The following is a 26944-nucleotide window of genomic DNA, read 5'->3' as shown; positions in this document are numbered from 1 at the left end:
GATATTGAAGGAGCAGACCTTGACATTAAGGGACCAAATGCCAAACTGAAAGGTCCAAAATTCAACATGCCAAGCTTGTCTGGTCCAAAAATATCCATGCCAGATGTGGATTTCAACTTGAAAGGCCCCAAACTCAAAGGTGACATGGATGTTTCAGGTCCACAGATCAAAGGAGATATCAAATCACCTGAAATAGACATTAAAGGTCCAGAAGTTGATATTGAAGGACCAAAGGGAGGATTTGAAATGCCTAAAATGAAAATGCCTTCACTAAATTTGAAAGGTCCGAAAGTTGATATGCCAGATGTAGACATTAATCTGAAAGGTCCTAAGGTTGAAGGGGATGTGGATGTTAATCTGCCAAAGATTAAAGGAGATCTCAAAGGTCCAGAGGTGGATATTGAAGGCCCAGATTTTGACATTGAGGGTCACAAAGGTGGACTAAAAATGCCAAAATTCAAGATGCCCTCATTTGGTTTTAAAGGCCCCAAACTAGAAGGCCCAGATGTTGACATCGACCTCCCCAAGGCAGATATTGATGTGAAAGCACCTGATGTTGATATCGAAGGAGCAGACCTTAACATTAAGGGACCAAATGCCAAAATGAAAGGTCCAAAATTCAACATGCCAAGCTTGTCTGGCCCAAAAATATCCATGCCAGATGTGGATTTCAACTTGAAAGGCCCCAAACTCAAAGGTGACATGGATGTTTCAGGTCCAAAGATCAAAGGAGATATCAAATCACCTGAAATAAACATCAAAGGTCCAGAAGTTGATATTGAAGGACCAAAGGGAGGATTTGAAATGCCTAAAATAAAAATGCCATCACTAAATTTGAAAGGTCCGAAAGTTGATATGCCAGACGTTGACATTAATCTGAAAGGTCCTAAGGTTGAAGGGGATGTGGATGTTAATCTGCCAAAGATAAAAGGAGATCTCAAAGGTCCAGAAGTGGACATTGAAGGCCCAGACATTGACATTGAGGGTCACAAAGGTGGACTAAAAATGCCTAAATTCAAGATGCCCACATTTGGTTTTAAAGGACCTAAAGTGGAAGGTCCAGATGTTGACGTTAACCTCCCCAAGGCAGATATTGATGTGAAAGCACCTGATGTTGATATTGAAGGAGCAGACCTTGACATTAAGGGACCAAATGCCAAACTGAAAGGTCCAAAATTCAACATGCCAAGCATATCTGGACCAAAATTATCCATGCCAGATGTGGATTTCAACATGAAAGGCCCCAAACTCAAAGGTGACATGGATGTTTCAGGTCCAAAGATCAAAGGAGATATGAAATCACCTGAAATAGACATCAAAGGTCCAGAAGTTGATATTGAAGGACCAAAGGGAGGATTTGAAATGCCTAAAATGAAAATGCCGTCACTAAATTTGAAAGGTCCGAAAGTTGAGATGCCAGATGTTGACATTAATCTGAAAGGTCCTAAGGTTGAAAGTGATGTGAATGTTAAAATGCCAAAGATTAAAGGAGATCTCAAAGGTCCAGAGGTGGACATTGAAGGCCCAGACATTGACATTGAGGGTCACAAAAGTGGACTAAAAATGCCCAAATTCAAGATGCCCTCATTTGATTTGAAAGGTTCCAAACTAGAAGGTCCAGATGTTGACATTGACCTCCCCAAGGCAGATATTGATGTAAAAGCACCTGATGTTGATATCAAAGGGGCAGACCTTGACATTAAGGGACCAAATGCCAAACTGAAAGGTCCAAAATTCAACATACCAAGTATATCTGGACCAAAAATATCCATGCCAGATATGGATTTCAATTTGAAAGGCCCAAAACTCAAAGGTGACATGGATGTTTCAGGTCCAAATTTAAAAGGAGATATCAAATCACATGAAATTGACATAAAAGGTACAAAAGTTAAAACCGATGTTCCAAGTCTTGATTTTGATCTAAAGCATAGCAGTGAACCACCAAAGTTCCCAACAATACCTGGGTCCAAAGCAACACTATCAAATGTTGACATACATCTGAAGGGATCGAAATTAAAGGGGGAATTTAAAGGAGAGGGTCAATTTCCAAAAGCTGAACTGAAAGCCACTGATGTCTTGGAAGTATCTCCGAAAAAGTCTAAGTTTAAAATGCCAAAGGTTGGATTCAAGAGTCCAAAGATAAAAACCTCAGAACCTGATATTAAACTGGAGCATGGAGATGTCAACATTAAAGGAAAGACTGGGAGCCGCGAGGGACTTGATTTTGACATTGGTTTGTCTGGTTCAAAATCTAAAAGTCCTAAATTTAAGATCCCAAAATTTGGCCTCAAGGGTCCAAAAGTTGACATGCCAGAAGCTGATCTTTCAAAATCTGAAATTGACATAAAAACATCAGATGTCACAACAGCAGGAGCAGGATTTGATGTTGATATTCACAGTGGAAAACTTAAAGGATCAAAAGATGTGGATTTAAATCTGACCGGTCCAAAACTCAAAGGGGATTTGAATGTGTCAGTTCCCGATGTGGATCTCAACCTGAAAGAAGCTGATATAAAAGGTCCAAAGTTTGAAGTCGAGGGACCGAAGGGTGGATTAGAAATGTCCAAGATCAAGATACCATCTTTTGGCATCAAACTTCCTCAGCTGGAAAAGTCAAATGATACTATAAACATTCCAAATGTCAAGGCTGATACAGTAACCCCCAAAGTTGACATTGGTGGAGTTGATGTTAAAGGTCCTGAGGCAAGTCCCAATGTTAAACTTCCATCAGTATCAGGACCCACCTTGCCAGACTTAAACATTAATCTTTCAAGGCCAAAAACAAAAGGAAATGTTAATATTACTCTCCCTAAAACTGATACTGATATCAAAGTACCAAAGACAGAAATCAAAGGAGCAGGAAAAATAACACCACCTGAAGTTGATATCAAAGGTCCACATGTTGATCTTGAGGGTGGCAAAGATGGGTTTGAAATCCCTAAAATTAAAATGCCATCACTAGACTTTAAAGGCCCCAAAACAGGGAGTCAAGGTGTTGACATCAACCTTTCCAAAGCCAAAATAGATGTTGATTCCTCTACAGTAGACTTTAAAGCACCCAAAGTGAAACTGCCAACTGTATCAGGCCCTGAATGGGATATTAGTCTGAAAGGTTCAAATGTTGAAGGAAAAGAAATTAATGTTAACCTTCCTAAAACAGACATTGACATTAAAGGACCAAAATTATCCATGTCAGATGTGGATATGAATCTTAAAGCTCCTGATGTTGACATCAAGGATCCCGAGGTTCATACTGGAGGGCCCAAGGTTGGTTTTAAAATGTCCAAAGTCACACTGCCATCAGAATCAGAAGTTGATGTAAATTTTCCAAAAGCTGACTTAAACATTAAAGCACCTGAAGTAAACATAAAAGGACCAGAATTTGGTTCCACTGAAGCAAGTCTTGATGTCCCTGACATAGATGTGAAGGGGAAAAAGGGAAAGTTCAAACTTCTAAAAGTGAAAGGAAAAGCAAGGAAGCAAGAAGCTACACCAGAAGTAGACCAGGGTATTGACACACCAAATATTGATGTGAAAGGGACACATACTAAGAAGTCTCTTTTTGGTAAACTTCATTTCCCTGATGTAGAACTAGATATTAAATCTCCAAAACTAAAAGGTGATGGATCTTTAGCTGAGGGATTTAAATCACCTGATACAAGTGTATCATCTGACAGTGCAAAGATTTGTTTGGAAGGCCCTGATGTTAATGTCAAAGGAGGTCCAGAGCTTAGTGCAAGAACTTCAGGACAATCAGCTAGTGGCCTTCAGTATCCAGAGGGTACAATACAGTTTCCAAAAATCAAAGTGCCAAAGTTTGGCATTCTTCAGCCTAAGGTGGAAGGCCAAAATGTTCCAGGAAAAGGAAAATCAGATGCAATGATGGGTGGAAAATTAGACCTGGAAGGTGAATCTGGAGTCAGTTTGTCAGCTAAAGGAAAGTCAGCCTCACTGGATCTATTTAAAAAATCAAAGCACCGATCTTCCTCTGCTAGTGATGAAGGTTCGCTTGCAGTTAGCTCTCCTTCAGCTCTTTCAGAAGCTGAAAGTGGTGACATTTCAATAGATGTAGGAGGAACTAAGGTCAAAGGTAAGAAAGGCAAATTAAAATTTGGCACATTTGGAGGTTTTGGATCTAAGTCCAAGGGCTCATACGAAGTAACACTTGGAAACGACAATGAAGGAGAGACAGAGGGGAGTACAGATGCTTCTGTACCTTTGAAAAAATCTAGATTGTCGTCCTCCTCAAGCAGTGACAGTGGATCAAGAGGTGCTTTCAGGCTTCCAAAACTTGAACTATCAGTTTCTCCAAAAAAATAATAGTAAGATCAATTAAACCTTCATATATGCACTCAAATACAATCTCCTAATGCAGTATAAGTTTTGAACTTTAGTTCTTTTAAATTTAATAGAACATGCACAATTATCTCTGTTTACCTATGAATGATAATTTTAAAGAAAATGAAATAGGAGAGAATTAGATTGTTAAAAAATTCTTCAAACTGTACATAAGATAAATGTATACTTTTATTAATGAATATTGTTTTGTACATAGTCCAGATTTATTAATCTATTGCATCACACAAAATTATAGGTCATATGTTTTGTTTCTTCTTTAAACAAATTTTTTTATTGAATAGTTGTTACATATTCGTAACCAGGGGCTACTGCAAAGAATATACATCACAGTTGTTTCGAAGGAAAATGCTCTATATACATTTGAAACACAGTTTTAACCGGTTTCCATTTTAGTACGTGTACAATGATGTTTTTTTTTATTTTTCTAAGCTTCAATAGTAGTCAGTGCAGAATTGTATTTTTGCAATGTAATTTTAACAACCTTCTAAAAATTCACATACCTGTATATAGCATAATTGCAAGGACAATCTTTTTGGAAATTCTTTGAAGTGCTGTGAGTACTTCTGATTGCTGTCTCTTCATTTAAGAAAAGTTGTAATTGCTAAAATTTTGTTTCACAATAAAAATTAAATTGCTTTGTTTATTTTAAACTGGTTTCTTAATCCTGTCATTTTTACATTCTAACAGTTAGTAATCCTCTATATTTAATTTTGACACCTTTTGTTTTGTATAGACACCTATTCTGGTCATGTCACAGTCACATCTTAATATCATCTGTTTTCAAACAACATCTTTGCAGGTAGAAAGATGTATACCATTGATATTTGATGGAGTGCATAATTTTTTGGATCCATGCTTCTGTGTGCATTCTGCCAACTAAATGCAATAAATGGATTTGTGGAGTTTATTTTTGTCTTTGAACTTGATTTGCAGTTTGTGTGAGTCAGCTGAGTAATAAGTATCTTTGGAGTCCTGTCACAATTTTATTTTACATGACTGTATGAAAAATTACAGGGCAGCTAGGACAATTAACATTTATTAATTTACACACTGGGATTATATACAACAAACCTGGTATGGGGTATTTGTTTTTCCTTCCAACCTTTACGTTTTATGGTTTTTCATATTTAGGTCATTCCTAAGTTTTTACAAACATTTTTATTTTTCAGTTGGTATTTGTTTAATGAATAAAAACAAGATGGAATATGTGGTGCTAAACATTTTTACAATTGCGGCAACATTTCAGTTCAGCTTAATTCATTTTAGAAATATAGAGTCTGTTAACAGTCGATGCTGTCACATTACAAAACAAAGAGCTTTAAGCAATGTATGATAATATGGAATCCAGTTTGGTCCAAATTTGTGTTCAAATCAATCCAATTAATTCCCTTACAATATTCATGTATTCAGACTATGATACAAATTCAACTCAGCACAGTCAAAATCAGTTAATCATAAAAGGTTAATTGGTATAAAACTGTTATGTGGATGATTGAATGAAGTCCATGACTTCTCTCCTCTGGAGCAAACATGTGGCTGCAATGGTAAGGAAGGACTCCATTTTAACAAGAACAACTTCTAGTAGAGCCAGTATGTTGGGCCATCTGTTGTGATGGGTAACCACCTAACAGGAGAGAATGCAGACTGAAACAAAAATATACAAGCACGACTCCAGGAGTATTTCTACCAAAGAAAACAAACCATTAGAGCTAGGTAACATTAACAACATTAATATCTTTGAAAGAAACAGCCAAACAGGGAAGCTCCAAGCCAGGGATAGTTGGAAAAATAAGAGAGTAAATAACAGCATTCCTCAAGGGATTCATACATACATAAAGACAAAGTTAAAGATGGGATTCTGATGAGGATAAATATTATGAGAATTTTGCATACAATAGAAATATACCACACAAAGTTTGTAAATTACAGGCAAATTTCTAGTTCCTATAATTGAAGATCCTTATCAAGTTTAACAAAATTCTGTGGCCTTCAGCATGTAAGATCACCTACTGATAAAAGGATTATCTTATGTTGCACTTTATTTCACAATATAAAGCCATCAAATACGAACATCCAGATTTATTGTAAAGAAAAGAAATTATGCTCTTTCTGGTATCATATGAAGCATTTAAACTGACTCAAAACCAGCTGGAAAAAGTTTGGACTGTAAGAGCTAAACATATGATAGGGGGAGAGATTTTTATCTTGGCATAAGCCCAGAGGAAAGAACGGTTTTCGTTTGGGGACAACAAATTATTGGTCACTTGTCTCATGTAATATTTGTGGTTTCACCATTGTCTGAATGTAATTGACTATAGCACTAAAGTATATTATAATATGGAGAGTTTCACACATGTGCAAAGTTGGTATTTCAATCTATATTAGAAATTACAAAATCAAATCACCTGCACTCCTTAATTGTTGTGAAATAATAAAATGAGAAAGTCTCACTAGGATGATATTTTTAATGAATAACTTAAGAAAAAAGAGAAATAGTTTCAATTAAAATTATTTTTTGGGATGTACGTATTTATGTTTACGTTAGTGTTTGACCTACATGTTGTGAGTCTGTCACTCACTTTGTACTGCAGCTCTCTTTTCTACCAGGGTTTTTATTTTAGTGTGACAACCCAAGATCATCCCTCACCCCTATTTAGCCCTCTTCGAAAACTTCTTTGAAACACTTACTCAGCAGTTAATGTAAACATTAATATTCAAGCATTAAAACCTTTAAATATGACACACTAAATCTTTCTTTGAAATCCATGGCTTTGTGGTCAACAATAATATACTAACTATTAGTAATGGGCCTGGTGGAGTGAGTGACATTCATAAGGCTGGTGAAAACCATTACTGTATTTTCGACCTGCCATGGACTCTCCTTGGCCTATTCAGAGAGGAAATGTGCTATATTGTCCATCAACCATTAACCAGGTAAACTCGAGACTATTTTCATATCAGTCCACTGCTGTTTCAGGTTGAAAACACGGCTATCAAAGCTACAAATCATATGCTAACTTCAGTTTGTAACAACAACAGAAACTGCTGCTAACGTTATTCAGCGGAGCTGTAACTTGAGGAACATCCTGCAAATTAATTTAAACATAAGTTAATTCACTTAAACATTTCTTTACCTACTTAGGTTGGATACATATTCCGCATCAGCATGTGGGTTCAGTTTTCCGTATCCGCACATTTAGTCGACATGAATGAGGTCCGTCAGAATGAGATGAGTTGATGTGTTAGGGGCGAAGCGCCCTCATAGCTGCGCGCTTGCGCAATTGCATACTACTCCCTGAACATACATACAAAAACACATACACCTGAACCATAAATTAATTAAACGCATCACATGTTCTTGCGTATTTGGCAAAACAAAACAAACAAAAAAACAAACAAACAAACAAACAAAAAAAAAACAACAGGTTTTAATTCATAAAAATAAATCTTTAATTTGAATCATTTTTTACAGCATTGCAAGTGTGCCTATTTACAAAGTCTTAATGTCTTAATTCAATGTCAATTTTTAGCATTCACTCTAAAATATAACATCTTGATAATAATAATAATAATAATAATAATAATAATAATAATAATAATAATAATAATAATAAGCAATTGTATTGATAATGCCCTTTCTATGTCAAATTGAAATCTCAAATCAATTTTAAAGAGAAACATTATCTAATGAACCAATTGCACTGGAGGAATAGATAACATTAATATAAAACAAAAAATGATAGTGTGACAGTGGTGACCTAGATCTGCCGGTGGTGACACAAACTCCAACATTTTAATAAGATGCTTTCTAGCATAGCAATTTTGGTTATGATTTTTATTGATAAAACTACTTAATATGTAACAGAATATATAGCCGATAGATTACAGTATAATAAATTGTCTTGTACAATTTTCTTCTGGATTGGGGTAAGGTCCTCAGGAATGTCATTTACCACAGGGTTGCCTGATTTTAATGCCTGTTTAAAAAGAATCTGACAGTGTAAACAAAAATTTGGGACAAGCTTAAATTTATCATAAATTAATAGTAAATGTTGCTAAAACCTACAAAACATTTAGCTTGACTTTGATTTTAAATTTTTCTCTTTCAACTTTTCCTAATACTCTATATTGTAAAAGGTATTTACAATATAGGATTTTTTTCAGCAAAGCAAAATGATCGACTCTGGACAAATGATTCTGTGGGTACTCGCATGTCATAAAAGCATATTCACTAAATTAATAACACAAATACACAAAACATTGTATTTGTGCTAAAATGTCTTGCAGTATTAACCACAATTATGTTTTAAAGCCTTTTACAATAAATTAGCATTTTTTTAGTGGTACATGATTTAGCCAAAATCTTAAGAATGAATAGTACAATTTGTTCTGTACTATGTTCCAATGCAACACATTGAGTGAAAGGTGACAAGTGACTAAAAACAATGATTAATACTGTGCAGCCAAAGACAGGGTACTTACTTGCAAATAATCTATGTAATCACTAATGTTTCATGTGCAGGTGTTTTGTAGCTTAGCATATAGCCAGCTAAAGGGGCAGCAGAGTTAAGGGAGGTAAGCACTGCTGACTCCTTATGGATAAACGAGTGGCTAATGGCACATTAAACATAGTTACTATCCCGAAGTAAAAAAGAAAAAAAAAAGAAAGAAATGCAGCTCTTTTAAGATGGAATGGCTGTTGCTTATCTGAGCAGAAAGAAGTACGAGGGGTGAAACTGGCCAAGATTTTTTTCTTTAAAAAAAAAATGAAAAAGATTTTTGTCTTTTTCATTTTAAGTGGGTAAAAACATATATTAAAAGTAATCTAACAGGAATTACTGATGTACTTGGATTCTTGTAATAACCCGTGGGACTTGTGTGGATACATTGGTGGTGATATTGTTTATGTTTTCTGAATTTTTATTTTCGATGAAGAGCATCCAACCTGCTGTCTTCAGTAGAAACATTAACTAGGAAACAAGAAAGAGTTGAGCTGACACAAGGGAAAAAACAGTGCTGTGTTTGGCTAAGGGCCATGCAAGCTATGCAGTAGATTGTCTACTTGTCTGCTTCATTCAGTCTTATTATTCACCTATTAAACAACTAAGAACAATATTCATTCTTTATTAGATTGGGAGTCAGAAAGGACGGCTTAGGAGCACCACGGTTCTAAGATACACTTTCATTATTGTGTCCTTAATCATGTGGCATTAATTGTAAATGATCAGTAAAACTTATGAATAAATATGCCATTCTGCCAATATAAATACATTATGCAATGTTAAATTCTGGAAGTGCTTTTCCCTCACTTTGATGCCCCAAGTTGCTGATCTTAGATGAGTGATGATCTACTTCTGCATCATGTTTTTGTTCTATTTTTTTTTTTTTTCAAAAGTGGTGCACTATTTGGGGTATTTACATTGATGTCAAGGGTTAGTTTTTCTCCACGTATAGGTCAAAAAAGTAAAATTTGCTTTAATTGAACCAGAGCATCTTATTTTATTAATGGTTTAAGATTAAGCTTTTTTTTTTTCCTAGGGCCAAATTCACACAAAACATTGAAAGATTTATAAACTATCTCAAACGTTTCATGTGTGAATAGGTTGCTCATTCAGACAAGAACTTGTCACTTATTATTAAATTATCAAAAATAATGTCAGCAATTGTTAACACATTAACACTTACATGCAATGGTAAAAATGAACATTTGAAACTTTGTGTTGCTGTTGCTGTTCAAACTTTGTCTCAAATTGAACATGTTTCATAAGTGGATAGCAATAATGACTGAATTAAAAAAACTATGATTTTTTTCAAAAACCTTTCTCAATAAAACTGAAACAGTTGATCCCTAACCACAATAAAATGCATATTGTTGAGTTCTTTTTTTACACATTGACAGTGTGATGTCGTACTTAATACTTTCAGTTTTTATTGACAAATGAAGTCCTTAAATTTACATTATTATATGAAGCTTTAAAACTTTGTTCCTTTATTTATAATTATAATTATTCATAATAATTTAAAATATGTACATATTTTTAAAAGCAAATGCTAGCTTCATTTTAGCACTTCTAACAATCGTCACTTCAAAGTCCTGCTTATATTGGTGTTTGCAGGATAATTCTTTACAAAAGCAGTGTTGCTTGCAACACAGGATGTGTTTCCAGAGTTCCTGGTTCTTTGAATGCAATTGTTTTTCCAGTGCAGAGGAAGGAAACTAACAGGAGTTTCCTTTGAAAGAGGAAGGTGCCCACTTCCTTTCTGTTGAAGAAAAACATGTTTGTAGTGAAGGAGGGACGTGGGACAAGAATGAGTTGGAAAAAGACTCACAGAGTCTGTTTGCCATTCATTCTAGCAACAAGTTGCAAACGGACGAGCGCATAGAACAAGGCGGTTTTACTGGTAAGAAGACAGGTTACTAAATCTAACTTAATGTTTTCAGTTATTTCAAGTTAGTAGCTGTATGTTAACATTTTTTACCTGTTACTGCAAAAAAAAAAAGAAAAAAAAAGAAAAAAGAAAGATAGAGCCAGAAGAGAGCTGAGCCAGCTGGCTTCTTAGTTTTGTTCATTTGCCTCATTTTAATCACAGCATGGATTTGTGCTGAAGCATGGTCCTCATTATGCCTAGATGTGTTGCTACTATTGATCCAGGAGCTACTGTTTGTTAGCTCATAATTTAAGACAACTCATAAATATAGATTCTTCTTTAGTGTGCGGATGACCGCATTCGTTATTTACTTGTACACCACTCAATTAAGATACTTTGTAAGATAATTAAATGTATGCCTAATCGACTGCAATATTTAAATCATGGATTATCTGTGCACATAGCTCTTTATGTGTTTCTAAATACTGTGTATGAGCACTTCAATTTTGATGGGTTTTTTTTTTCCTTTGATGTTAGCTGCAGAGCTGTGATTTCTTAGTCCTTGCCTAACAACGCTGGGAGAATCGTGTGATTTTGACAGGTCTGTCTTTCATTGTTCTCACGAAGGATTTAGTCAATAATCGTGCAAGGACCATGCAGTTGTGGCTGAGCTCAGAGAGGGATTCCGTTCATGTTTTATGTATTTCACACATCCTCAGAACAATCCAACCTGGCAATTAATGCACAAAATAAACATAATCATAATGCCTGTTGAGAATGTGAAAGTGTAGCGGATTCCTTAATATCTCTCAGTAATGGAAAGGCGTGGATTTTGTAATTATGCTGCCTTTTTAACGGATTTCATAGCAGTAATATGTAGGGTTCATCTGTCTTGCATGCTCCAGGAATATCTATCAGGGCATGGAGGTGTGTTCACTGGGGAGGCAGACGTTAGATGATAATATGGTTTACCGAAACCACCCTGACATCTTGTACCACATCTGTTGTGGAGCAGGCAGATGGTGTCCTTGACTCCTAGAACAACTGAAGAACATTGTGTAATAGCTTTTTACTATTCATAAAGTCATATGTTACTACAATTGACTTTTTAAAAACTTGATTTCTAGGGCTTGTTCAATTGTGCTTTCTTTATTTATTCTGTGGTGCTGGTAAGGTTTTGTGTTAAATTGTTGCTAAAAATGAATTCTAAACATATTCTAAATGCAGTTCAACATTATATTTTGTTCAATAATGATTTTAAAATTGCACACAGGACTTATGGTTTTCTTTCAACAACATCTTTCTACTTGACATGCTTGTAAAGACCAGATTTCTTGAGATGACATCTATTAGCGGTCCTGTCGATGCATTCTCCTGTCAGAACTGTTAATCTCTTCTGTTTCTCCAGCCTTCTTGATAGTTTTATTTAATTATTGCTTCTAGTATCCTGCCTGTTTGGATGGGTGATCTCATATTTTAAGGTTTGTAGTTGTGCCATAGTTTTTATTTTTATTTTTAAATAGACTAACCTTAGCTTTGTGAGTTGTTCAAAGATTGGGAAACTGTTTCAAAACCTATGATTTACTCTGACTTGTCTGATGCTTTTGTTGGGCTTTGTGACACTCTTTGTTAGTTACAGCAATTTTCAGACATTTACAGAACAAATGTATTTGTAACAAGATTAAAAACACACGGGAGGGCAATCTTTTATGATGTAGGCGACGTCTGGAGGCAAATGGTTATATTAGATTTTATTCGGGTACATCAGACTAAAAGGGGTTGAATGCACATGCACACCTTCCTGATTTTCCTGATTTAACATTTTTGGTTGGAACATTACAAAATTGGATGCAGGCATACTATTGCTAGGCAATGTGCCACTGAAGGATTTGTTTTGAAATCATTTTAGGAGCAGTTGTTCTTGTATTCAGCCCAAACATAAAGCAACAAAAATGTTAGTTGTATTAGTCTTAGTTGTAGTTAGTTATATGAAATGCAAAAAGAAAAAGAAACCCTCCCAACTCTTTTGTAGGCAATCATTCATCAGTCTTTGGATTTATCTAACCCAATATGGAGCAAATATACAGTTGGTGCAGAGAATATATTAAAAATAATTTTTAGGCTAATGTTTGGTTTGTACTGTTTTTGTAAAATCATAGCCAGTCATTTTTGAAAGGCAGAAATAAACAATAGGTGTTGGAGTCCAAATCTTTTGTTGGAAGTGAAGTGGGCAAATTACAGTTGTTTTAATATCAGCTCTTTCGCTCATGTTAGTCGTGAAGGAGGAGATCAAAGAGAAAACAAATCAGGCTGTGTTTAGATTCATGCTTGTATTCACAGGATTAAAAGTTGAAGTCTAAAAACTAAGAGTGTGGAACTGTTTTAAAGAACGAAGGTGGTTTTTTTTGTAACTCCTATGCAGTTTGTCCTTAAGAGAAATGTCTCAACAAGGAGCTTTGAAATATTTAGTAGGTGAAATGAGGAATGGTGAGTCTCAGTGGGTTTTACATTTTCACAACTTATTTAATAATAATTCCAGGTTTTACAGAACAAAATATGCCCTTATACAATTTATTTCTTAAATTAGCCATGCTTTTGATTAAGAGACATGTCCCCAAATGATCTGAACAGCACTGTTTTCTCTGTGCTTTTTACTTTGAAGCTGAGAGTTTAGGTTTTGTACAATGGAGCAGTATTAAGTTAAAGCTGCGGATAAATGTCAAAACCAAATAGAGACAGTTTTCTGATGCTCTGACTGTGAAACAGGCAGCTTACTGACCTTGAAGGTTCATCAGTATGTAGCTTTTCAATTGTAAGCGCTGGGGCTTTCAAGAAAGGGACAGAAAGAGAATATTTTTTCTGCATGGCTACCTCACATTGAGACGTTTCCCCCCATGGGATTCTGTTTGATGTGTGACTAACAGACTGCACAGATGTGTGCTGGTGTGAAATTAATTTCCTTTTGCCTTTGACGGGGTGAGTTTATGTCTGTGTGTTTTTTAAAGACGCGGTCGTGTCTCACAGCTTATCTGTTTATGAATGTATATGCATGAAAATAGAGATGCTCAAATCCAAGATTTTTTGGCTTACATGTCTAAGTTCAAGGTATCCAGCCATTGCTGATATTTTTGGATCCAGAACACATTAATGTTATGATACAGAGCTGCTGCACCTGTATGCCGATTGCTGAGACCAAGGGGGATGAGAACATGATGGACTTCCAAACCTGCAGTATCTGAAGAAGTCTCCTGCTTCAACTCTTTAGTTTTAATGAAGGTACAAAAATTGATCTGAAAAAGCCACTATAGTAATCCACAAACACATCTTCATGACAACCTTTTACGCTATGAAAGTTATTAATTATTCAACAGTGTAAATTAGAGAATACGAGGAGTGCCACAGAACAACTCAATACAACAAAGGTTTTCGTTTAGACCAATGAAGACAAGAACACTTGATGGTCAAAGTTTCAAACTGTTTTTAACAATTGACACCTTTCTAGATTGTAAATGGTTGGACCTACCTTGTGTCTGTTAACGATTGCAAAAATTGACCTGGGATAATTCAAGTCAATGGGAAGAAACCCAAATCATGCTGGAAGCGATATTTTACAGGAGGGCAATGGCCAGGCTAGTTCTCATGTTATCTGCCAGATATCATAGTTGGTTCCCTTCTGAGATAACTTCTCTTTGACATAACTTACACTGCTCTAGATGCTTACACAAAACATATAAAAATACATTTCTTTTGTGTCTATTTCTTTTTGAAAACAATAACATATCTGAATAAAGCGATGTTGCACAGCATGGGACTTACCCTGAAGCAGCAGCAGCAGCAGCAGCAATGCCCACTGACAGAATCCTTTCATATTATGCTTCATCATATGTGTAAACCTAAGGTAACCTGTCCAGTAAAAAAGAAGCATTTATTGATACATTAGATTTTTGTTTTTGTTGAGGAAAGCTAAACATTTTAATATTATTAACTATAAGTATGCACAAATGTTTTGGGCTATTACCTTAAATATCCATAATATAATCAGCCCCACTTGATGTATATCTGACATATATATCAAGTACATATATGTATATTAATACTTTGATGGCATATGACCGATCCTGGTCCTGCTGGAGGTCTTTTTCTTTTTCTGTTTTGTAATTGGCATTGTAAATCGAATATGACGATAGCTTACTAAAATGCATAGAATTGTAATTTATAAAATTCAATTTGAATCAGTTTATCTGACTGGATTGATCTGATTGTATGTTTCTGTACAGAAACTGAGCCTGCTTTTCTTGTAAAGTGAATTAATGCAAAAATACTGTCTGGGTTATTGGATAGAACGGTGGAATCGACAAGATATTTGTTCCAAGGATGACATGAACCAGATTCGATACCAGTATTGGATCTGCTCAATCCCTCCGACCTTATGAGTTTATGTTAATTGTTTTGAAGGTTCTTTCTCGGCCACTTCTCAAACAGGCAGTGGTTTGCCTGTTTGATGTGACCTCATCATCCTGCCTCCATGATACTCCACCTTCTCCGAGCAGCAGGAGCAGGCAATCACGTTATCACTCAAATACACAGAAACCTACAACTACCCACACTGAGCAGAAGTAAAGGAGTATAGGAAGGGCTTAACAGATCTTCTCATTGAGATTCCAGGATATACGTGCCTGTTTCTGACAGAACGTGTGCAGAGTGTGTTACTGTGTGCATAGGAAAGACAAGCAGAATGTGTGAGAGAGAGAGCAAAAGAGAGAGAGAGAGGGAGAGGGAGAAAGCGAAACAGAGGAGGCACAGGGGTGGGAGGGTAGATCATGCATGTGCATTATCTCAGCTCCAGCGGCACAGCAGCAGCAAACAGAAACAGCAGCAGCACAGGGGGGAAGGAGAGAAAGAGAAAGACAGGAGGGAGAGTCTGAGGGAGGGTTGTAGTCTCAGGCAAAGGAACAAAAGCTGCAGAGAGTAGCGTTCCATCTCCGCTAGAAAGACCAACGGTGGTGTTTTACAAAGAGGAGGAGGTGGTCATGATAATAGTGAGACCGTAACGGAACAGAAGAGGCACACTGTAATCAGTGCAGACTGAAAGCAAGGCTCTTCTCCTCTTTGCTCTCCATGTTTTTGGGGACTCAGCATACCACTGCCTGCGTCTCCAAACCCAGAAGAGGATGTCTGTGTCAGGGAAGAAGGAGTTTGATGTGAAACAGATCCTCAGGCTCCGTTGGCGCTGGTTCAGCCATTCATCTCAAGGTTCTGCTGGTGGTGGAGGTGGCAGTGTGGGAAGCTACATCCAGCAGGATGGCCTGGACCACAGAGGAACTCCTGTCCAGGGACGGCTGAAGAGCCACTCACGGGAAAGGGGCATTGGAGGATTGCGGAAGACCAGCAGTCCTGTGCACAGCGTCATGTCGCAAACGCCAGGGCCAACACCTGTCTATGTCAGGACAGGTCATCAGTCTTGGCATCATCAACCAAACACCATCCAGGGCCTCCAGGTCAACGAGGAGTATCCAAAGAGCATTTCCTCTCCCAGTGCAACGAGGAAAGAGGAAACAAACTCTGGCCAGGAAGAAATGATAAGCAGCACAGAGGAACCTGCAGAGGTGGAAGCCAGAGACAGGTATGATTACTGATGGGTGTCAGCAAGTTTGGAGGCAGACACTGCTATGCCTCATTTGTCCCTTTATATTACGTATTATGAAAATAGGTAAAGATTTTATTTCCTTTTTCTTTCTTATTTGAAGAAACAAGTTAGCTTCAAAATAAAAATGTTATCTTAGGAAAAAACTCTGAACCCTAAGGCAACGTCAGTTCTAAAGAAAATCTAAATGTTTTCATTTGCTAATGGGGCTAAAATTAATTTTAAGTAAATATTGCTTAAAACTCAACGTCACATTTTCTTAGTCAAGTCAGAAAAACCTTCTGCTTTTTGATGTTTTAGTGCTAAACCACATTAATATCCTTTAAATAAGATAAATGAGGTCTACCTGCACAATATGCTTTCTGTATCTTTTGCTAGTCGGCTAACGTCATGGCTCACCTGAAAACAGCTATTCCTTACTGTCCACAGCATGTTAGGCAGGGTAAACTAATAAAACACCTTTTTAATTATTTACAGGAGGGGGGGGGGGGGGGGGTTTCTGCTTCCTTTTTCATTTTGTGGCCTGGATCACACTGTGAGTGCTTCTTCGCATTATTTCTATAAGCACTTCATTTTTTACACGACACGCTAATGGATTTTTTCCATTGAGTTAAAAGTGGATAGCAGGAAAGATTCATTGGATCATGTAACATGTCTCGGACCTATAAAAAGAGGTGGTAATGAAATCAGATGATTTATCCTTAGAGTCAGCCACAACTCTGTCCTGTTCGTGTGCTAAAAGCTAGTACAGCTTCAAATAAGGTTCAAATCTTTTAACAAATCCGTATGCTAAACCAATTTAGCTGCAATAAATCCCTTCCTTTGCCTGTAAATGTTGCATTTCTTCCACACTTTTTCTTGTGATCCTACATCATCTTCAAGGAAGTAAACAGGTTAGAGATGTACCTGTGAGTGTCAGCCTGTTTGTGTGCATGCTGTCTAGCAGAACACTAAGAGCACCTCACAAGATAGATGAAAAGACCAACTCTCCTTTTATCTTGGCTGTGACATTCTGAGGTGATTGGTCCTTAAGCTCTGCTGATTCGCCGTGTGCCTTTGTTCCGTGCACCTGGTGATGAAATGAACAATGATGGTAAACCTGTCCCTTTGTTTTAGACAGAGCTCAGTGTGTATTGCCAAACGCGTAGTCTGATGTTCTACAGTGAAAAATGTGTCAGTGTGGATTGAGTGAATGCCACAGGCAGTGGATGGTTGGGCTCCCTGAACTGAGCATGAATTATTCCGAGTTAAGATACGGCTTTAGAATCAACTCCACATTCTTCTCTTCATGTCGGCATAATTGGCAGATGTTCATGTTTTGGAGTCCCTGTGTGTGAAAAGGGCATGCATAAAAGATGTGCCTCACAGTGAAAATGCGTAGCTCTCCGACTCCCAGGAACCTTGAGTTCGTGTTGGCCGGCGTATTTTGACAATTATACTGAATTATTGAAACATTTCTGTTCTATTGGATCATAAAATCCATCCTTGGGCTATGTGTTCACTACAACACTGATATTAATTTATGTATTAAACAGTGCTAGGCTTTTAACAATCAAACAACACCATATTGTTTTATTTCTCACATAAAACTAGGCAGTTTGGAAATCAGAGTGATTTAAAGGTCATGCTTTTAAAATGCAAGGTTTTTGTAACATGTATTGAACATCCTGTACAATACATCTTAAAAACAAATATATTAGGACAGTAAAGGGGACAACTTGGTTGCACAAATGTGCATATTAATCTCATTTCAACATTTAGGCAAACACCAAACATGAGTTATAGTATTCTGAACATACAATAATTGTGGTAGAATTTATTTCAGATTATTTCTGATTGAATCCATTCAAAAACTAGAGTTTGAAGAGAGGTTACAAAATATTAAAAGCATTTCTTTGAACAAAGGTATCAGTCAGGAAAGTTGCCTAAGGTTTTTTTTTCTCTTCCAGTGTTGAGCCAAAACATTCAAGTGTCTGAGAACTAAAGATGAAAAGTAATTTTACTTTTCAATATCACAGAGTGTCCAAATGTGTGTACACAGATCAATAAAGGAATGACTTCATCTGAAGAATCTTAACCTTTTGTGCTGACCCAGACAGAGTACGAAGCTAAATCTGATGTGAGTAGGACCGTGCCCAAGAAATGTTTTCACAATTTCAGAAATTGTTGGAAAATATTGACATCAAAAATGTGGAAGCCAGAGAGATTCCTTTAATAAATACTGATTGCTGAAATTAAATAAAAACGATTCAACGAAGCAATTGTCTTTAAATTCCCTCCCCCATTCTTATATCACAAAATAAGTTGGAAAAGTGTTTAAAACTCATAGTTTAAAACTCATAGTTTCCATATTATCTAATTTTATTACATCACGAAAATCTAGCATTTTAGCAGAGATGTATAAGGATTTGAAAGCTGCTGTATACGTTTGGACCATTCAGAATGTAAAGTAATAAAAAAAAAGTTTTCCAATATCAGCTCATCTATAGCTGTGTGTTGCATCAAGCTACTTTTAAATGCTGATCACGCCTCATGGAAACACAGCCGCTCAGTAACTGTAGCTTTGGTATAAACTCTCCATGTTGAGATGTATAACGCAAAGCCAAATTAGACCAGTGACTGTGTGACACATCATGGCTCACGCATTCATCTGTAACTAAGCAGATGTGGATGGCACTGAGATATGTACATTTATTTACCTCACCAGCTGGGTGGCCCTAATACGTCTCACATCATAAATCCCTGACACGTAATTTGTCACAGTCTCTCAGGCTGAAACTAGAGAATGCTTCTGTTGCTTGTCAGAAAAAAACAAAAACAAAAGTTCAGCTGTAGTTTGAAAATGTGTCAGTCATTTCTGGGTGTATGTGTGTGTGTGTATGCGTGTGCGTGTGTGTGTGTGCGCCTCTCCATAATTAGCTTCATTCATGAAGTTGCTATAAATAGATCGTCCCATTAATGTGATTTTTAAAATCAAACTCGTGTCCTGCTTGTACATTTAATATTTCAAATTACTCTCAAGTTGAATTAGCTGATAAAAAACAAGGAAGATTCCCCTTCCAAGGGGGAATGCATTTAAAGATTCAGCTTTAAATGGAGAATATAGCTTAATGATGAATTAAGAATATGTTAACTAACCAAAATAACTGCATGGTAAAAACTGTCATATGTTTACCTGGTACATGATGTATTTATGTTTTAAATGGACATCATGTCAGTGCTTTGCAAAAATTTCCCCTTTTCACATATTGTCACATTATAACCAGATATTGTAGAGATTTAATTAAAAATTTCTTTGATGCAAATACAAATTGTTTCATTATTCATATATGGATTAAAATTAAAACTTGGAGCATAGTAGCCACACCTCCTGAATCAATGCTAATAGTTAAAGAACTATTAATAACAATTAAGGTTTCTTGGTGAATGTGTCTACCACCTGTGGACATCCAGAGACTAAATTATTTATTCTTTGTTATTTAAGAAAAATCTCAAGTCTGTGAACAACACTTTTCAAATTGTATCTGGCCCACAAGATAATTTCCTATGTTCACCATTATTACAGTGCTCACCAGTGATGCCACATATGTTTTAATATTAAGTTAAACTTTAAGCTTTATGATGTTTGATGATCATTGCTGTCCTACTGAAAGGTGAAGCTCCTCCTCAGACCCAAGTCTTTTGTGGCCTCTAACAGCTTCTACCTCTAGCGCTACCCTGTATTTACCTCCATCTATATTTCTATCAAATTTGACCAGCTTTTCTGTCCGTGGTGAAGAAAAGCTTCTCTGCAGCATCATGATACCACCACCATGGTTCACCAGTGGGAATGATGTGCTCAAGATAAACATAGATATAGATATAATAACAGGGGACCTTGTTTCTTTCTTTAAACAATGGCTATCTTCTTGTCAATCTATAAAATTTCAGACTCTCTGGTGTCCTGATAAAACATTTGTCCCACCCTGGCTGTGGATCTCTGCAGCTCCTTCAGAATGATCTCATGCCTCTTGGCTTCTTCTCTGAATAATGTGGATAACCATGTCTTGGGGTTTTTTCAGATGCTTTTATTTTAGGTGATGAATTGAACAGTGCTCTCGGAGATGTTCAAAGTTTGGAATATTGTATAACCTAAGTAACTCTGCTTCAAACCTCTCCACAACATTATTCCTGTTCTGCTTGTTGTGATCCTTGGTCTTGCTGATGCTTATTACTCACTATCTGGTACCTAAAAACCTCTAAAGACTTCACTGAACACCTGGATTCAAACTGAGATTACATTACAGACAAGTGGACTCTTTGAACATATTAGATGACTTCTGAAGGCACTTGGCTGCACTGGATATTATTTAGGAGTATCAGATTAAAGGGGCCTTAAACCACACTTATTAACAGTATACATCAGTCCATTTAAGCAACATCATTAAATTCTGCTCATAAACTGAAATGGGGTTCAAATCATTTCTGTGCTTTTTTTGTCCACCTCGTCCTTTTGTGTCCCTACCTGTATACTTATACTTGTTATATCCGCACGACTCTCATCCAAATAACCTCTTTGCAATGTTTGACAGAGAATATATGACCAAAGTTAACCAGAGTGGAATAGAAACCCTGACCTCTTGCACATAAACAGTAACAGAGGCTTGACTCAGCGTGTTGTTAGTTTGAATGATATCTCAATTCCCACTCCACCGCCTTGGAAAAAGAAATACTACCACCTCTCCCCCTGTCAACAACAGTAATTGAGGTGTTTGTCGAATTATCACAGTGCCACAAAATTCACGTGTAACAGATCCGGTAGACAGAACAAGATGCTATAAGTTGTACATATCACTTTAGCTATTCTAATCTTAAATGGCATCTACATAGGTGATGTTTTTTTTTTTTTTTTTTTTTCTCAAATAAGCGTACAGGACTCGGATAACAAGGTCCTTAAAGCTAAAGATGAAGAGACACATGAAAACTGTCTTTGTCTTTCTGAAACAAAGCTTTAAAGTGTGTTGAATGGAAATACAACCACATTAATGCTGGACACATCCATCAGACATATTCTGTTCAAATATGGATGAGTCAATTTCTCCTCGAAGTGAAACTAATTCTAGGAAAGTAATCCGTGGCTCTGTTTTCTATTAATTTATTAGTAGAGGCCATGGCTTTATTTAAGCAGTGTCCCACGGCACATTAGAAATGAAATCAGGAGGCTGGGATGAGGATGTAAAACACATCATGAAAGAATGGAATAAAAATGTGGCTCCGTCTTCAACAGAGATGAAAAGATACTTTAACAAAAAATCACTTGGTTCATAATGGTGATTAGAAATTAGAGAATAAGCTAAATATGATTCAAACACATTTGTGACCCCAAACCATAAAAATGAAAATGTTAAATATAATGACTTAACAAATATATTAATTAAATGTTTGTGTCAGGTTGATCTAATACATGATCATAAAATTAGAACTTACAAAAAGCTAATAAAATATAGTCATTTGATCTCATTTTGATTATTAATACATAATCAAACCAAATCATGACATCAACAGTTTCCTTTGAACTCGAAAAGCTTGCTTTTTAAATTTTTAAGGAGACTGATGCAACTCTGCACAATAGTGCCCCTCGCTAAATTTCTTTGACAGAGAAAAATGTTTTAGCCTTTCAGTTCTCCTCTTAGGTTTATTTAAATGTATTTGTCTTGTTTTATTTTGCTCCTCCTCATTAATGATGATATTTTACATTGATCCTAATATTGATTAATTTAGTCTTAATATTAGCATTCAAATAATAAAAAAAGCTTCCTGTAATATATTCATATTTGGTACAATCTGTAAGTACAACTTGAGCTATAACACTGCATATTAAAATGTTTATGCACTAACTTTGACAGTCTAATGGTGATGAGAGACTCATTCTCTATGCAAGTTAACCTGCCAGCAGCAAAGAGCTTTCTGCTAAGATCTGCACATTTTCCCTTTGCACAACGCCTCCAAACCCCCAGCGCACACGTTCACGAGTCTTTCTGTCTTTGTGAAGATCCTCATTGACATAATGCATCCTCTAGCTGCAGACCCCTTGTGTAAAATACGTTGCAGTCTTTCTCTGAATTCGGTTGCTGCCGGTTGCAGTTTTGGTCAGGGCTACTGTTGAAGATCTGCAAGGTCATAGACAGACAGACAGACAGACAGACAAGCGTTACACAAACAATTTCAGAAGAATCTGGAATTAGAACATCTAGAATTTTTTTGAACGACATAGCTCTATACCTGCTCACTTTCAGATCACTGAAAGTAGAAAGCATGTTGGAGCATGTTTGAAGATTACTGCCCAAACATTTGGACAAGCTAATGAAATGTTGGGAGAATATAATATTATCAGACCAAGCTGAGGTTTAACTCTCTGGATATCGTTGCATGCACCATGTTTAGAAGAATAATGCATTGCACATCAAACAAGCAGTGCAGTTTGGAGATGGGAACATCGTGGTGTGGCCTGTCAGTCAGCTCATGGCTCCGGCGATCTTCATATGATTGATGGAAGGATGACTGAGATATGTACAAGAAGGGTATTTTAAGATAGACAGTGATCCCAAATGCAAATAACCAAAATCACTTCAATTCCATTGAAATCTAAGAAAAGGAAGACAGGAGGACCCCAGAGCCTTCCAGGTTTGAAGACATTTTTTGTGGAAGATTTGGTCAAAATCACACCTGAGCAGTGCAAGTTACTAGTTTCTTCTTACAGGACATGTCTTGAGGATTGTATTACCAAAACAAAATTTTATGCTAAGTACTTATTACCTGTGCCAAACTACGTAATTATCCATAACTTTATTGCTAGGATGTTTTATTTTGGGCACTGATAGACTTCTGGTGTAACTTTCAAGTTAATTAGTTAATTAGAAATATATTTACTGAGAAAAATGTTGATGTCTTTTGGCGTATATAAGGATATACAGAGAGAACATTTTAAACATCATGAGCATTCATCTGATCTACTCCCCAGATCCAGCTGCTGTAGTCAGTGAGTTCGTCTCTCAACACAAAGCCCAATGGCAGAAGAATGATTGTCAAAGAACAGAGGCTGAAAGATTTCATGAAAGACACAGATTTGGCGCATGATGCAAGAAGTTCTTTAGGAATATTTGGATTCTAAACCCAGCTGAAGCTGCTTAGTGGGCTTCAGGGAAAAATGGCTGCTATAATCCATTTTGAAAGATACACTTCCCATTTGGGCCTGCCAGGCAAGACGTTCCCTAGAAAGATGGAACTGATGCTGCTTGGAAAAAGACTGAGATTTTCAGCAACAGCAATCTGCTACTGCAATCTTGGCAATGCAAATGGACATATTATGTCCTTAAAGATATAAAACATTAATGCACCAATGTGTTATTATTCCTGAACCTTGGATTTGTTTGAATCTTGTGGTAGAATTAGCACATGGTGATTTTGTAAAACAGACTTGAAAGAGGTTTCTCACCTTGAAAAAGTGTAAAATACCACAAATTATCATCCTCACTTGCACAGCCTGAGATAAGCAGTGTCATTTGAACATCTCTGCTGCAGTGACTAACATTATGGTGAGAAACCTCTAAAAGGTGTGAAGACCAAATGGCAGGTTTTCAGGTGACATATGCTGTTTGGCATAAAATCTGCTCAGAGATAATGTGCAATAGTAAAAAAAAAAATCTAAGTCTTCTATTTTGGCTTAGTTTTTTTTAGACCAATTTATTTATTCTTTTGTGCTTATATATAGCCAGTTAACTTTTTTATGGGCTCTCACATTTTTGGGGAATTGCTGAGTAATACGGTCATGTGCTTGAGCCGCACTGTCCCAAAAGCAGTTACTTTACTGCGAGGTGTTTTGGAGTTTTAGTGCCTTAATAAAATTGGGCTATACCTCTGATGAGCAGCCCACTACTAGGAGCACAATATACACCTCGGCGCAAATTTACGGCTCCCCTGAACGTGGTACCAAAGCAATTAGTGTCGGAGAGATTGGTAGGCATGAAAAAGCCCTACAGCATGCCTCGGAGCCAATAGAAAAGCAATGGATCTGTTTTATGGCCCAATTGCTTATTCAGTCTTGTTTGGTGTTCCTTTGCAAGACTCTAGAGTCAGTGGGGAATACACAGACAGGGCAATAAATTACTTTTGGATTTAGCATAAAGTCACCCAATAAAGATTAGACTATAGGATACTGCAATGACTGCAGAACAACATTAACCATTCCCAGAGGAACCATATCAATGCTTTTGGTAAACAAAGACAAAAAAAAAAAAAAAAAAAAAAAAAGTTGAATGTTTGGAGCCAAACTTTAAGACAGCGTGTTAAACGGGACATCAATAGGAGCCCTAACCCACTCCATCTTTACTGCGGTATAAATCTCTATGTGTGCCAATACATTATGCTGCCACGCATTACAGTTTGGATTTGCAGTTTGCTTCTATTGACAAATCTGTAATTTAACCAGTTAAAGCAGCTTTCATATCAGTGCATGAGAGGAGATAAATATGGGCACAAAGTGTTGCTTCAACCAGCAAAAATGTACTATTTTCTTTTGCACTATCAGTCTTCGCACAGCAAAAAGTCCATGAGATGATGGGAATTTCTTCTGGAGAGACAGCTCGGTTGTTAATGTATCCTAGCAAACAACCTGAAATGTCAATGAACAGACTTTCTCTGTGAAGGACACCAGAGTGACGGGGTTGCATTATTTTCCACGAGTGTGAGGGATTACTTGGATGCCTGTAAAACAGCGTGTAATCTAGCAGCCTGTTGGGACCGGGGCACTCAGCCTCGCCACAATGTTGCAAGAGACAGACTGGTTCGCTTGTTAAGTCCCTGTTTTCTATGGAAGACACACTCACACAAACATGCTGCAGATACACACGGGAGCAGCAAATAGGAGTTTACATTCTGTCTGGATCCTGGTGCAAAGATAGGGGAGCTTTCTTGTCTCATTGGACGACGCACTTAGCTATCTCCTCATGTACAGAGTTTATACATAAGAGTTTTAGTTTCAGCTTAGCACAGCACGGAAGATAGATTTGTCCTGCAGGGAAAAGGATTCAGGGGTGTCGTGTGCCAAACTAAGCTTCTCTTTTTGCTTATCTTTATGTGTACAGCCACTGGCTTCTTGTTTATTCTCAGACGGGATAAATAATTCATCTAATTAATTGCTCTGAATTAAAATTTCCAAACTGTTTTGTCTTTATTCTCACATGCCTCTCTAGACTGATCATAAGAGTTTGCTATTATATTTTATTTCATTCATGTAGTGCTTTTAAATTCAGCAGACGTAATGTCATCTTTTTAGTTTCTCACTACATGTGATGTCAGATCATAATCCGGAAGTCCGGGGTAATGAATCTCTTGTATCTTGTTTTCCACAGGTTGGTTCTGAGCAATTTGTCCAGAATGAACACCAACTCCTCCGATGAATTTTTCCAGGCCACAAATCATGCAGAGCAGACGTTCCGTAAAATGGAGACCTACCTCCAGCACAAGCAGCTGTGTGACGTGCTGCTGATAGCAGGGGATCACAAGATACCGGCTCATAGGTTGGTGTTTGTGCTTCTGCCTGCTTTCATTTCATTAATTAGTCCTGCATCTGCTATAGATTAGAGGTGAAGCTGCCACTCTCTGTGAGGTTCATTAAACTAGTGAGGGATGTGTTAAAGCTTTGGCCTGGGTCTTAGTTTGCAACACACTTGGATAATTCCAAAGAGTAATTGGATGATGTTTGAAATGCAATGCATGCATAACTGTACAACTGTACTGATCAAAGATTTGGCCTATTTCTGATTTACTGCTCTCACCAATACCAATTTTTTTCCAATTCCAATTTCTCTTAAGAAGCAAAATCCTGCTAAAAACTATTATGTAACCTTGTTTTGTACCAAAGCTTTTTCTTTTTTTGAAAGTGACCAACACTGAAAAATAAAATGAAATGGCGATGGTGTGAAATAACAAGCACCCATAAAGGTCTTTCTCTCTGATGGAGTTGCCTAAATGAACAGCCAAACAGCATTTGTGCTTCCTCTGACTTTATTTTAAACCATTGACAGACAATAAAAATAGGATCTTCCCTCAGTAACAACGGGCATACTGACAAGTGTTGATTAGTACAACTTAGAATGTTACTTTAAGGAAAGGAAAAATATCAGAAATTTGGGTAAGTGGTCAAGCTCACGATTAATCAATTCCTGTCAGCAGCCTTTGTCTTCTCGGTGCATCCTTGAATAACCAACATGAAAACTTCTTGCTTACTGGCTTGTTTCTACATTTATGCTGCTGTGATCTAAGTACACCCTCTGCCAATTCTTATTACGGCTGATGCAAAGAAAAGTTGCGCTCCACTGCACAGAGGTGCCAATATTTGTCCACTGGATCCTAATAGCCTGGTAGTCGTAGTAACTGAAGTGAACAGATCACATGATGTACTCTGAATAACAACAGGCTCTTTCTGATCAGATTAGTCTATATGCCAATTAGTATTTTGTTTCCTCACCCAAACTGAAAAAAAGATTTTCTTGTATGCTAACTGTTTTCAGCACCTGCCCATCTTTATTTGTG

General features: G+C 36.9%; 2 protein-coding genes across 3 annotated transcripts in view; both read left to right on the top strand.

Annotated features, from left to right (window-relative positions):
* Nucleotides 1-6: 6 nt before the first annotated feature.
* Nucleotides 7-5266, top strand: LOC103136924 (neuroblast differentiation-associated protein AHNAK-like). Its single transcript, XM_007550391.2, has one exon. The coding sequence runs from the start codon at nucleotides 67-69 to the stop codon at nucleotides 4318-4320; it is 4254 nt and encodes a 1417-aa protein (XP_007550453.1). The 5' UTR covers nucleotides 7-66; the 3' UTR covers nucleotides 4321-5266.
* Nucleotides 5267-10661: 5395 nt separating this feature from the next.
* klhl4 (kelch-like family member 4) overlaps nucleotides 10662-26944 on the top strand; it is a 33042-nt gene continuing 16759 nt past the window's right edge. The window contains exons 1-3 of one of the 2 annotated variants that reach the window (XM_016670607.1): nucleotides 10706-10761; nucleotides 15865-16351; nucleotides 25762-25929. In XM_016670607.1, the coding sequence (XP_016526093.1) occupies nucleotides 15900-16351; nucleotides 25762-25929 (620 nt within the window). In that variant the 5' untranslated portion in view covers nucleotides 10706-10761; nucleotides 15865-15899. Of the gene's footprint in view, nucleotides 10762-15864; nucleotides 16352-25761; nucleotides 25930-26944 lie in introns of both variants that reach the window. The other variant, XM_007550390.2, reaches the window with a different exon arrangement.

The sequence above is a fragment of the Poecilia formosa genome, unplaced genomic scaffold, assembly GCF_000485575.1.
Source record: "Poecilia formosa unplaced genomic scaffold, Poecilia_formosa-5.1.2 Scaffold35, whole genome shotgun sequence".
Classification (NCBI taxonomy): Eukaryota; Metazoa; Chordata; class Actinopteri; order Cyprinodontiformes; family Poeciliidae; genus Poecilia; species Poecilia formosa.
This window is presented reverse-complemented; position numbering and strand designations above follow the sequence as displayed.